The sequence below is a fragment of the Zonotrichia leucophrys genome, chromosome 2 (assembly GCF_028769735.1).
Source record: "Zonotrichia leucophrys gambelii isolate GWCS_2022_RI chromosome 2, RI_Zleu_2.0, whole genome shotgun sequence".
NCBI lineage: Eukaryota > Metazoa > Chordata > Aves > Passeriformes > Passerellidae > Zonotrichia > Zonotrichia leucophrys.
In genome coordinates, this window is record NC_088171.1 from 26,595,256 (window position 1) to 26,608,399 (window position 13,144).

The following is a 13,144-nucleotide window of genomic DNA, read 5'->3' on the forward strand; positions in this document are numbered from 1 at the left end:
CATGTAGTGCCCAATACATCGAATATTGTTAATATTTAAAAACCAGTGCCAGCAGAAAAACATGGCTGTTTTTCACAGAATTAACAGGTTTTAAGCAGAAGAACCTTACAGAATATAATCTTTCCTTTTTATTTGGTAGCTTTTAGTTCCCTTACCTGAGGTCCGCGAGGTCCTGTAGGGCCCACAGAGCCCTGCAAACCCTGAGGAAAAAATAGATTCAATTATCAGATTAAAAGGAAATTTCAATCAGCTTTCAAATGTCAAGCACTTGACATGTACATGTAATGGCTCAAATCTCTGTTCAAGCACTTTCTAGAGATTTATCCTCTCACCAGAGTACTGCTGCTCTCATACTGTGTTCAGTAATTGTCTGCTACATTCCACCCTCAATATTTGGTTAAAACGCTTTTCATATACAACAAGTATAGTGAATGTCTAATTAACATCTTAGTTATTTGATTCAGAAGTTTTATTTGATACAGTTCTTAAATTTAATTCCTACAAGCATATTAGATACAAAATGCCTAATAAAAATGCTGTAATGTCTATACCAGAATAACTTCAGGTAACTTTGTCTCACTAACTCAAACTGCTGATGAATCAGATTAATCACTTCCCTGGCAGAATCACACTAAAAGTTCACAAAATCCATTAAAAATGCATCCAAAAAGTTCTGATATACAGCACTAAAACTACTGGATTCAGTCTGATTAGTGAGATTGGAAAGTGGTAGTGGATAAATGCAACACTTTCAAATTGGACCCCCAATCATGCTTCAGTATCCATCACCCCAGTTAAAGATCAACCTCAAAATGCTGAATTCGCTTCCCATACAACTGGCTATATGTGTTCTGCGTCTGATTTTGTCTAGCCCAGAATGCTTTCTTTAAAACAAAGCCATAACTTTGTTCTGTCTTCAGGATTTATGAATGTGAAGGTGGGAATTCTGGAACTCACTGATCCCCATCAGAGGACAAAGTTTTTTTCATCACTGTCCTCAACAGAAATGAAGCAAGCAGATTTTTGGCAGCCCTGGCACATTTTCTATATCTAGATTTCTTGGCTGCTTTGATTATGTTCTTTGCCAGCTTCTGAACATTTTCTTTTTACCTTAGTAGATGTTTCACATAATGTCATGCTATTTCTCACATGCCTGAATAAAAAAGGTATGATGTTCCTTTATTTCTCTGAGAGATGCAGCTCTCTCCTTTTCCATTGATATGTCAGACTTTTCTGATTCACTGAAGTCTGAAATTTGCTGCCATTTTGAACCACAGTATCCCACAAGATATTCTCAGTCTTTAGATTTTCATTATTGTATAATGCCTTTTTTTCTTTGCAATAAATACTTCTGGAATGAATATTTATTAATTCCTATTTGAAATTAATCATAAAATAGCAGCTTTCAAGAAATAAAAAACTTTTCAAGGTGGTCTTTGATAAAGGTAAACATAATATGGGTGTTAAAACTGAAGAAATGTGCTTTAATAGAAGGAAAAATGCAATCTAATTGGCAGTTCTTAGCTATTTGAACTATAAATCAGTGATTTGCATGACTCATACAAATCTGCTTGTATGAACTCAAGATACATGATTATCTCATTTAGCAGTCCGTTATCCTTCCATCTTTCAGAATGTAAATAAACCAGGTAAAAATCTGAATTCACTTGCAACACTACTGCACTCCAGGTTAAAAAGAAAGGAGAACAGGATAGAAGTGTGAATTCATTTCAATCAGCACAGATGGGCTTGTAGACCTGAAAGTTGTTCATGTTGAATAAGAACCTGCTTTTATTGCAATATACACTCAAATTGAAATTAAACTTTTAAGGAAATAAACTTGGTGCTCTCTGCAAGATGCTCAGTCTTGTGTAAGCAAGGCTTGGCAGTGGTCAGGGCAGCTTCTGTTTTAGGTAAGGATCTTTATTTCTTAGGCAAAATGGAAAAAAATAACGTGGTGAACAGTTGGTTCAGTTTTTACAAATTGTTCTTCTACTATGAATGTATCTCTACCACCAGGGAATTATAAGGTATTCCAAATTTACAATACTCTTTTCAAGCTGTGTTTATGAATATGTTCTATGATTTTCTGGTATCTTCATCAACATGAAACAGTTCAAATAAAAATTATACTTACTATTTCTCCTTTTGGTCCTGGAGCTCCACATTCTCCTCTTTCACCCTTTATAAGAAATCAAAGGGTTCACAGCTAAACAAGATGATTTGATTATGCTACATGCATTAAAGACTCTGCAAGCAGTAGCACAAGAGGTTTAGTTGACTCTGAGGACTTAAAAGTTACATCATTATATATGGTCTGTAGGAGAAAAGATCTGCTCTACTCAGGATAGGTTGTTCCTGAAAATGCCTGCAAAACATCCAACTTATATCAGAGGATAATACATTTAATATCTAATAAGTTTTGCTGCAGATTTTCACCTCACTGCACTGTCTCCAGAGATCCTTTCCATGCTCTGATTTCATTACTGTGATGTCTGAGATTTTCCTAACAATTGTGATATTGCACATATGGAATGAAGAAAGAATTAAGTGTTTCACTGATGATTTAACAAATCTACAGACACATGAAAAGCAGATCTATGAGTCTACTGTTCCCATTTTCATGAAATCTTATCACAAAATTGACTGAAGCATTTTACTAATAAATACAAACATTCATAGAGGCGCTGCTTTTATTAACAATGTGGAGATATAAGTGTCAAATGAAGAAAAGTCAAAATGGAATTATCTCTGTTTCATTTTTAACCATGATGGTCCACTTTGAAATTCATCTCTAGAATCCTCCAAGTCACTGAAATGCATTGGTTTTTTATCTTCTTGGAGAGACTATACTGAAAATTTTCTTGATAAAGCATTAGCCCTTGCAAATTATAAATAAGTTAAAAGCAAACTTCCTTGTGGTAAGTTTTTCAAAAGCTGATGGCTGTCACATTATGTTTGCAGTAAGCATTTTCTCTTTCTTCCCACTTAACCTCTTATTCAACCCACAACTCCTTTTTCCTTCCAAAAACTCTTTTTCTGGTCGCTGATACTTTTCTTTTTTCATCTTTAGATTACAGTCTCTGATTTTGTGTGGCTTTTTTTTTTTTTTTATTTCCAGCATTCCAGTCTGTAAGAATTTACATAAAATTTGAATTTACTTCTGGGGATTGTATCAGGAGCTTTCATGACAAAAAGACAAGACAAGCTCTTTTTTTTTCATTCTTTCACATACACTGTCAGCAAGTGACAATTTATTTTCAGACTACTCCTATAAAAAACTTACCTTGTCTCCCTTGTAGCCAGGAGATCCCTATTCAAAAATTGGAAAAAGGAAAAAAATCATAAAAGAGAAAGCAAAGGCCTAACATACTGCTAATTTAAGTAGAAAAAGCCCCAATCCCCCCCATAGTAAAGAACTATGTTTCTGAAGTTTAACTATTCACTAAAATAAAAATCTCTCTGAAATTGTTTAACATATAATTCTCTGCAAATCTAGAAGTGTATATTTTTCTCAGATATTAGCTGTAAATATGCCACTCAGTTTGCCACCTCCTAGCAAATACATGCTGCCATTTAAAAGGGATTTTAAACTGAGTTATTCTTACACAGGGAGTAGTGTTACTCTTTCTCCAGTGAATCAACAAGAAGACAGAGAATTATCAGGTGTTAGAACCCACCAAAGAACCATGCAGTGTTTTTATCAGGTCTCTCTTTGGAATAAATCTAATGCAAGTCAATTCAAAATCACAGAGCTTCAGAAGTTCCTTCTCCCAGCAGCATCTCATCTCTATATTTAAGCACATGGTAAGACAGTTTCTTTCAGTATACATGCTTCTGTAAACCAGGCCTAAGTGTAGGTGTTTTCAATAATTGCTAAAGTAGACACAATGAAAATAACATTTTTAGTTTAGAAAATGTGAAAAGACAAAATATGAGTCAGCACTGTAGCAGTCACATACCTCTTCTCCTTTCTCTCCCTGATCTCCTTTTTGAGCATCACCCTATTGGAAACAAGGAATACAACTGCAATATGTATTTCACTAAAACTAAGAACACTGTTAAACAAGCAAGACTGTTGTTTCCTATTTAGTAACGTTCACATTTCTTCCTTGCACAATCAAAGATACACATTTCCGGATCATTAACATAGAAAACTGAACTATTGTAATCTATTCAACTATTAGATTACTGAAATCTTAGTTATTAGAGTGAGCCACTCTGATCAAGGGATGTGTGTACTGTTAGAAAGCTCTCAGGAACGTGAAGAGCCTTCAGCTATGTTCAGAGACATCTGCTGTCAGAGAAAAACTAGAATGATAGGCAGTGATATCTTGATAGCAGTTTAGTTTTAAATTTTTATCTCATACTTCCAAAGCAGTAACTATAAACTAGCAAACCTCAACATTTAGAACTTCTTTTAACTTTTTACTTTTGCTTTGCTATATTGACATCTGTGGTTTGAATAACTGGATAGAAATTTGCTTTATTTCTTTTAAATTCACATTACCTTGTTTCCTTTTGGTCCTGGGTCACCTTTATCCCCTTTGCTGCCATCATTGCCCTGAAACACAGCAGGAAAATGTTATTATCATTATGAAGATAAAATTCTCCAGCTTGTCTAAGACTATATTTTGGTCCAAAATCATCCTGCAGTAAGCTTGGTAGAAACCCCCATGGATTCAAGTATGGTACATGTGACACAATATTCATTTAGCTTAACCCATTCTGGTATTATAAGGTATCTACAAATACTTTTTTAAACAATATTCAGTGATAAATAAATTTTCTACAGAGCATCTGAAAAATCTAATCAGGAAGGCATTACAGAAAACAAACACAGTTCTTCCTTCCCATTTCTCAATTAACCACCACTATCTCATCTTCTCTGCTTAGAAAAAAACTGTACAGAACAGTTTAGGGTCAATATTCAGCAGCCCTAAGGAAAAAATTACTGCACCATTTTTTGTTTCTCTTTGGAGGATCATGATGGTTGGGACTAGAAAGTTTGGTGAATACACATCTGTATAACAGGCTACACCTAAAAATTTGGGATACAATAACTTAAAAATTCTTGGATCTAAAATTTTAAATTGCAAACAGAGGTTCTGGTGCACATTATCCAGATGCACATTATCCACAAGGATTGAATGATAGGCCCTGGTGTCATAACCTGCTAATGGTATGGCTGACCCATTGGAGAATTGGGAGAAAGGAAAAAACTTCTGAATGTACCTTGCTTGTCTCTGGGAAACTATTAAAGACAGAAAAATGGTCAGAGAGGTCACCCACTGTCTGAACTCACAGTTCTCTGTTCCTTACTAGAACCAAGAAATATGTGCTGAAGTGTCACAAGAGAAAAGAGAGTGTTGGAGGCAGAGTTTTAGACCTTTCCTCATACATCCATTCCCCTCAGACTTTTGAACCTTTACCCCTTACAAAAACAGAAGTTGGTGGCTGATGAAAACCTTTGTCTAATGAACCTTTTCTTCCCCTTTCCTTTCAAGATTCAAGAATAACGTTTTTATTTGGGCTCCAAAAGCACCTATTTATAGACAGTGTTTTATGACCCAACAAGAAAAACATATTTTCAAGATAGTATCTGATTATGAATAGATTTTTTTTTCTGACCTCTTTTAACAGTGGCCTTTCACTACCAACACGACATGCTAAAAATCAATCTTTTTGCAGTGCATGCACAGCTAATGTCTTGTTCACTTAGTAACCAATTAAAGTACAGTGCAGCTTTGATCTTTATTAAAATTCAAATTCTTGAGCCTACTCAAATAAACACATACTTACTTTTTCACCTTTGTCTCCTTTTTCTCCCTTTTCACACTCACAGGTCTTCTGCACACACTACAAGGTTAATGGAAAGATAAAGGAGAATGTTTTTCAAATATATTATTTCAAAATTTTAAAGCAAAAAATTTTGGTTTTGCCTAGTCACGGATGAAATAATAGTGGAATAATAGGAAATAAATTATATTCTAATTTATTTATTTCTCACATAATCATTAAACTTACATATAGAGCAATGAACATCCATTACTTGATTTATTTATAACAAAAATAAATCTCTTACTGTAGTGACTGTAGTCACTGTAATAATTACAAGTGCTTAAGATAGCATATGCATAGTAAACAGTACTGTGAAACCTTACATAAATTTTGAACCATTTAACATTGCTATTTTTTTCTAACAAGACCAAAAATGAATTGCATATCTTGCATTAGACCTGGTCCACTCTTGTAGAAAGAGTTCTTTATGTCTTACTGTTGATACTACTCACTAATGAGCTAACATCATAGATTTCTCAGGAGAAAAGACAGAAGATATGCAGGAAAGTTAAAAAAAAAGTAATCATGGTCAGAAAATTAATCGGAGATGGAAGGTTGATTAATCCTCAAGTATTGTTTTGTTATAGAAGAAGCAGCTTTTAGGAAATCTAGTGCCAATAAGAGTAACCAAACACAAAGCTCAAAACACCTACCTGCTTCTGTAGCAAGGCTTCCTGAAAATGAAATAAAAAACCTATTACTTTAATATAGATATGATTTAATTTAACAGAGTACTAATTTTTCCTCTCTAGTTTATAGACTCCCCAAGGTGAATGGTAGAGATGATAAATACCTTCATCCTTCATTCTTTCCTCAAAGGGGAGAGAACCCATCTGTGGAACTACTCACACACAAAGGAGCTCTTGGTAGGAAGAGAGGGTTATTCCAAGTGACACACAGTGATTAGACAAGACATGAGAATTAATGGGATAGCTAAATAGACAGTATGAAGGCACAGTGCTAACAACAGGGACTGTGAAAAGACTTCCTAATCAGAGACCTTCTTTTAGAAGGCCCTACAAACAAAATATGTAGGGGAAGGACTCAGTGATTATGCATGAGATCAAGCTACCTTCTAAAGTATTTTCATATGCTCAGAGAAACACTCTCTGTGCTGGCATATGTGATCAGAACAGCTGAGCTACTATCATCCATGCACACAACTCCTTGGAGAGTGACTGCCAGAAGGAAGCTCCATCTGCCCTGACCCCTGCTGTAGCAGAGAAGGGACCACAAAACCCTCTGCACTGTCTTCAGGGCTTACCTAATCAAAATTAAATGAAATCCACCAAGGATAGACACATGACAAGATTAACATCAGCATAACTTACCAGTTCCAATGCTACATCAACTACCAGATTCTCATCATCCAGGCACAGGACACGTTCAGAGGACGAATCACCAGATATCATGCGCAATTTTTGTTTCTGGACTGCTTTCTTAGAAAGGCCAATGGTAACAAAATGTATCCCAAGACTTCTAGCTGTTGTGGCTATACCCTGGACATTAGGGCTGTTTGGGTGATCCACACCATCAGTCATCAAAAAAGCCACTTTCACACTTCTCTTACGACTTTCAGTTTTGAAGAGATGAGTGGCATTTGAAACTGCGTAATAGGAGTAAGTGCCTTGGCCAATAAAGCCCAGAGAACTGATTTTCTCCTTAAAATTCTGGACATTTTTCCAGGCTGTAAATGGATGATCAATGATGACTGTGCTGCTGAACTGCATACTTGCTAGTTTGACACTATACATGTGGGACTTAACTGGCTTCATCTGGAAAATGCTGTCAGTTATGTTATGAACAAAGTTCTTCTGTGTATCAAACAACTGATTTTTGGCACTTTCTGAACTGTCTATGATAAAGACTATATCAATGAGACACTCATCACCTGTAAGGGAACAAGAAAGTTACATCTATGAATGATGGGAACACCTGCACAACAGATTTCAGATAATTCCCTGCAAAAAATAATTTTCCCAAAGATTCCTCTGTCTTCCCAGTAAAAATTCTAAGGATAAATTCCACTGTAAAACTCCAATAAATTCTAATGAAAATGGTCAAGTTAGGGTCTTGATGGGATTGTTTTAGTATTTTAGTTGATTTTGTACAGAAAATCTACCACATGCAATTTCAAACAAAAAATCAGGTTTCTTATAATTTCTCTTAAGAGACATGCATGTCCATGAAAATCATTGATCAAACTGGAATTCATCTCCAAATAGTCAAAAAGTATTTTCCAGCCCTCATAATCAAAATAAATCACATTTTACATATTCACATGTAAGTTATCAATTACTAAATAATTATGCTAAAATGCAGGGATACATGCAATACAGTCAATCAGAAATTTTAAGAAAATGATTTTACCTTCATCTTTTGGCATAGGAGAGTAAATATTCTTTCCTCTTTTTCTGTTTTGCCCATGCACTCTCTGGTTTGTTATCACAGCCAGAAGTATAAAGTAAAAGAGAAAACATTTTTTCCTCATAGTGACTTTCATCCCAAATAGACAACAGTTCCTTCCTGTTAAAAGTAAAAAGCCACCTGTGAATACCTCATTAATAGAAGTAAATAAATAAATAAATACAGATACTTAAGTACATATTTGTGGGAACCATATTTCTAGAGAAAATATATTAAAAACGCTTATAAAAAGTCATTTTGTAGGTAGTTTAAGCACAATAACCAGCAATACTTCAACTGTAGCTCACATGGATAGTAGAACCTGTGTATTACAGATGAAATATGAGTATAGCACTGCCTTTTCTTTCTTAACAAAAAACCTGAAGCATGAGTATGAACAACTTATTCTTCTAAGAAACAGTGGCATAATAATGAAATTCAATAAAAGAATATATTATTAATATTACATGTATGTTACAGAATATGTGCAGTATTTTTCATAAGGATTATATTCTATTATAATGACAATATATTGATAAAATTAAAATTAGAATATTTAAATGAGTGATTCAACATATTTTTAGAGAACACTGAACTAAATTAAATACTGAATTAAAACTGATTTACACAAAAGAGCATGTGATTTACAAAAATTAATTTTAAATATCATTAATAATGAAGACAATATGTTAAATGTAAAAATCCTTCCTAAATCTTCTTTTCAAGTCCATCAAGCAGTTACATATAGCAAAACCATAAGTGCAGTCCTCTAAAACTAGAGAGGAAATAACAAAGTCTCTTACCTTTGAAGGCATCCAGAAAGCAAATTGTGGACTAAAAAAGTTTTCAGTGTAGAAAATATGTCCTGTAGGTCATACTGGAAAATACCATTTGTTAACCAAACTAAAGCAATCTACAAATAAATACCCCATCCACTTGTAAATTATCTTTTATTGCTGCTGTTTAGTTGGCCAAAGTTCAAATGAAGACAGTTGGGCACTTGGCCAGTGCTGAGCCAGAGCCTGAGCCATTTCATTAAAGGGACAATGTCAGTCTGGGAGCACAAGTGTTTTCCCACTTCAAGTAACTGTACTTTTAAATTTAAAAATCCCACTCTTAGACAACTTACATCTTTACCTTTCATTCTGCCAGTCACATGTCTTCAGCTTGTCTGTGTTAATGTTGCAGCACTGGCTAGATCAGAAATGTGAGAGCAGTACATCACTAGCAGGCTAGAACTGAAGTCTGACCTGATGGTTTGAGAGTCTGCCAGGACTGCAAGACTCAAAGGTGGAAACTGAAGTAGCAATGACAATAATAAAAGGCAACTCAAAAAGAAAAAAATTATTCTTGAGCTGGTTTCCTCAGAAATTCTTCCTGCTTTTTAAATCCTCTGAGGAATCAGACACAGACATGGTTTCTAAAAGGTGGTCATGCAGGCAGCTTTCAGAATGTTGCACGGAAATTGTATTTGCTCTATCTACTGGCAGGCTTCAGAGTAAAATTGTGTTATCACAGTGTTAAATAAAAGCATGGGGTGAGAGAAAGCATGCCAATGATAAGCCTCAAGGAATCAAAATATGCCTCAAGGGAGTTAAGTGCAAATGCCCAGCAGAATTTCCTCTAGACAGGCACTGCCTAGCAGGCAAGACATCCCTCAGCACCCTGGTCACAGGACAAAATCACAGAGTACCCTGAATTGTTAGGGACCCACAAGAATGTAGTCCAACTCCTTGCCCTGCACAGGCCAACATCAAAAATCACACCATGTGCCAAAGGAGTTGTCCAAATGTTTCTTGAACTCTTTCAGGCTTGGGGTGTGACCACTTTCCTGGGGAGCCTGTTCCAGTGCCTGTTCCTGGCTGCCAGGACACACTGTCAACTCATGCTCACCTAGCTATCACCCAGGACCTCTAGAGCCCTTTTCCTCTTGTTCCCCAGTCTGTCCTTACATGCAAGGTTATCCTGTCTCAGGTGCTGAATGTGGGACTTCATGTTAAATTTTATACAAATGGTGATTGCTGAGCCCTCTAATTTGTCAAGCTCTCTCTGCAGGGCCTCTCTGATGGAGTCAACAGCTCCTCCCAATTTAGTAACACCAGCAAATTTACTTAGTATACCTTACAGACCCGTGTCCCAATCATTTACAAAAATGTTGAAGAGCACAGGGCTGAAGAAAGAGCCTGCAGAACCCCACTAGTGACAGGTCACCAGATTACCCTGTTCACTGTAACCCTGTGCCTGACCCCTGAGTCAGTTGCTCACCCATCACACGATGTGTTTATCCAGTTGTGTGATTGATATTTTGTCCAGAAGCATCCTGCAAGAGACAATATAAAAAAACTTCACTGAAATCCAAAAATATAGTATCAACTGGCTTCCTTTGATCAGCTAGGTGGGTTACTTTGTCATAAAAGGAAATTAACTTAGACAAGCAGGATATTTCCCTCATGAAGGCATGCTGGCTGTGACCAATGATGACTATGTTGTCCTTCAGGAGTGTTTCACTACTTCCCAGAATAATCTTATCCATAATTTTACCAGGCACTGATGTGAGACTGACAGACCTGTAGTTACCAGAGTCATTGTTTAGATTTTCTTGAAAATTTGGCCAACATTTGCCAGCTTCCAGACAACTGAAATCTCTCCACATTCCCAAGACCATTGAAAAATCCTTGAGTGAGGTCTCACAAGGACATAATCCCTTTGAGTACGATGGAATGAATCCCACCAGGCCCTATACACTTAACAGAATCCAGCTGCAGCAGTAAATACCACACTAGTTCAGGGTTGGCTGGGATATATTGACTAGGAGCTTGTAAGTAAGCCAAGTACATTGAGCTTTTACATAAGCAGAGGACATTTCCTGATGATTTTAAAAAATGTGGGTAAAAGGGAAAGGGAAGAAAAGAATAAGGCACAACTGACCAATGAACATAAAGAAAGCATCTGTCTTCATTAAGGTCCATAGAAACATCCTTCCTGTAGCCTGGGCGCATGCTCTCTCTATTGATAGACTGAACACTTCCTTAAGCACTCCCTTTCTGCTTCTCCAAGGCTATATCCCTTTATAGACAATTTCAGCTGAAATACACCTTTGCCAACACCATTGTCTATTTGTGTGTGCTGTGAGCCATGAGCATGATACCATATGTAACTTTAACTAAATTGAAGGGTGAGACAAATATGAAGGAATTCAAAGAGATCTTAGCTCTTAGCAAAGATGGAGATAACACTAATCTGTTTCTGTTGCTGATTTTGGCTGGGGCAGAGTTGATTTTCTCCACAGTAGCTGGTATGGGTCTGTTTTGGGTTCATGCTGGAAACAGTGCTGAAAATTCAGGGATATTTCAGCTGTTGCTGAGTAGTGCTTATGCAGGGTCAAGGCCTTTTCTCCTCATCTCACCCCAGCAGGGAGTGGGCTGTGGATGCACAAGGAGTTGGCAGTGGACACAGCCAGGACAGCTGACCCCAGCTGACCCAAGGGATATCCCAGACCATATGCTATCACAATCAGGATATAAAGCTGGAGAAAGGTTGCTTGTGGGGTCAAGGCTCAGTCACTGACTGGGCATGTGCCAGCTGGTGGTGAGCAATTGCTTTCATTTGCACCAATTTTGTGGTTTTGTTTCTCTTTGCTATTTTCCTTTTCATTACAATATTATTATTGTTATAGGTTTAAAAAAATTAATAGGTTAATTAATTGGAAAAAATTAATAAACTGTTGTTCTCTCAACCTGTGTGTTTTCTTATTTTTACCCTTCCAATTGTGTTCCTCCCATCCTGATGAGGGTGGAGACTAAGCAAGAGGCTGTGCAGTGCTTAGCTGCTGGCTGGGGTCAAGCCATGACAGGTTGCATGTGAGACCTTTGCCCTATGACTGTACACAGTACCATTCCCACACAGATTTGTCAGTCTGTTCATGCTCTGTTAACATGCAATGTACTGAAGGAACATGCTGCTAACAGAAAAAATCCTACCTGCCACCACTGCTCACCCTCTTCACCCAGTTCAAGTGAGGAAGGACTTGCTGGCCCAGCAGCTGCAGCCTCATCCTAAAGGGCTTCCTTCCTTGAAACCTCTACATTGTCTCCTATCAAATATGTGTCATCTTTATTGAGGCTCACTGTCTTCATTAAGTAAATGCTGCCTTCATTACACAGGGAAAACGAAGACTTTCAATGGAAGACAATATTTTACACTAAATATCTATTAGTGCAACAAATGATAATTATTACTAGCACCCAGCATCTGTTGTAGTAGAGACACTGGTGATGATCAAACATTTCATTTGCAACAAATTACCCACACAGATCACTCATACTGTTTACATACTTATTCTTACCCTTAATGCATACTCAGATCAAGACTGCAAACTGCCTATCATGTCAACAGCTATGGAAAAAACAAAAGAGCTTTTTCCAGCAGTGGGCAAGTTTTATCTGCAGTATGTTTTAAACCACAATTGAATGAATGGACTTCCAGATGTGTTCAAAGATTTCTCACTTTTTTGGAGGACCTGCAAACATGACTTTCATCTGGCAGAGATCAGAAAATGTAAACACTTATGATTTTTAGACATAAGAATTTGACTAGTCAAATATACATGTACCCTGGTAGAGACACATGCTATATTTGGACAGTAATGGGGTCAAGTTTGGTTGCATTTCTCTGTCTAGAACATCTGTAAAACTGTCACATGTTAGTCTGTAACTGGTTTCTGGGATCAGCCTAAACTCTTTGCTTCTTACTGTGTTTTGGAAGTACAGTAAAAATCTTGACAGCTCCACAACAGGATTGTTGATTTACAATTCAGAGCTTTTAAAATTTTTTTTCACTAGTGTTTGTAGTATATATTTTCATAGCTTTGTATTTATTTAGAATTCAAATTTGATGG

The 13,144-nt window shown here is 36.5% G+C and overlaps 1 protein-coding gene across 1 annotated transcript in view; it reads right to left on the reverse strand.

Moving 5' to 3' along the window:
* COL28A1 (collagen type XXVIII alpha 1 chain) overlaps positions 1-8,332 on the reverse strand; it is a 58,515-nt gene extending 50,183 nt beyond the window's left edge. The window contains exons 1-9 of the mRNA XM_064703301.1: positions 8,212-8,332; positions 7,173-7,732; positions 6,495-6,515; positions 5,803-5,859; positions 4,511-4,564; positions 3,963-4,004; positions 3,287-3,313; positions 2,138-2,182; positions 156-200 (exon numbers count right to left, since the gene is read on the reverse strand). Of these exons, the coding sequence (XP_064559371.1) occupies positions 156-200; positions 2,138-2,182; positions 3,287-3,313; positions 3,963-4,004; positions 4,511-4,564; positions 5,803-5,859; positions 6,495-6,515; positions 7,173-7,732; positions 8,212-8,332 (972 nt within the window). The remainder of the gene's footprint in view (positions 1-155; positions 201-2,137; positions 2,183-3,286; positions 3,314-3,962; positions 4,005-4,510; positions 4,565-5,802; positions 5,860-6,494; positions 6,516-7,172; positions 7,733-8,211) is intronic.
* Between the last annotated feature and the right edge of the window lie 4,812 nt (positions 8,333-13,144).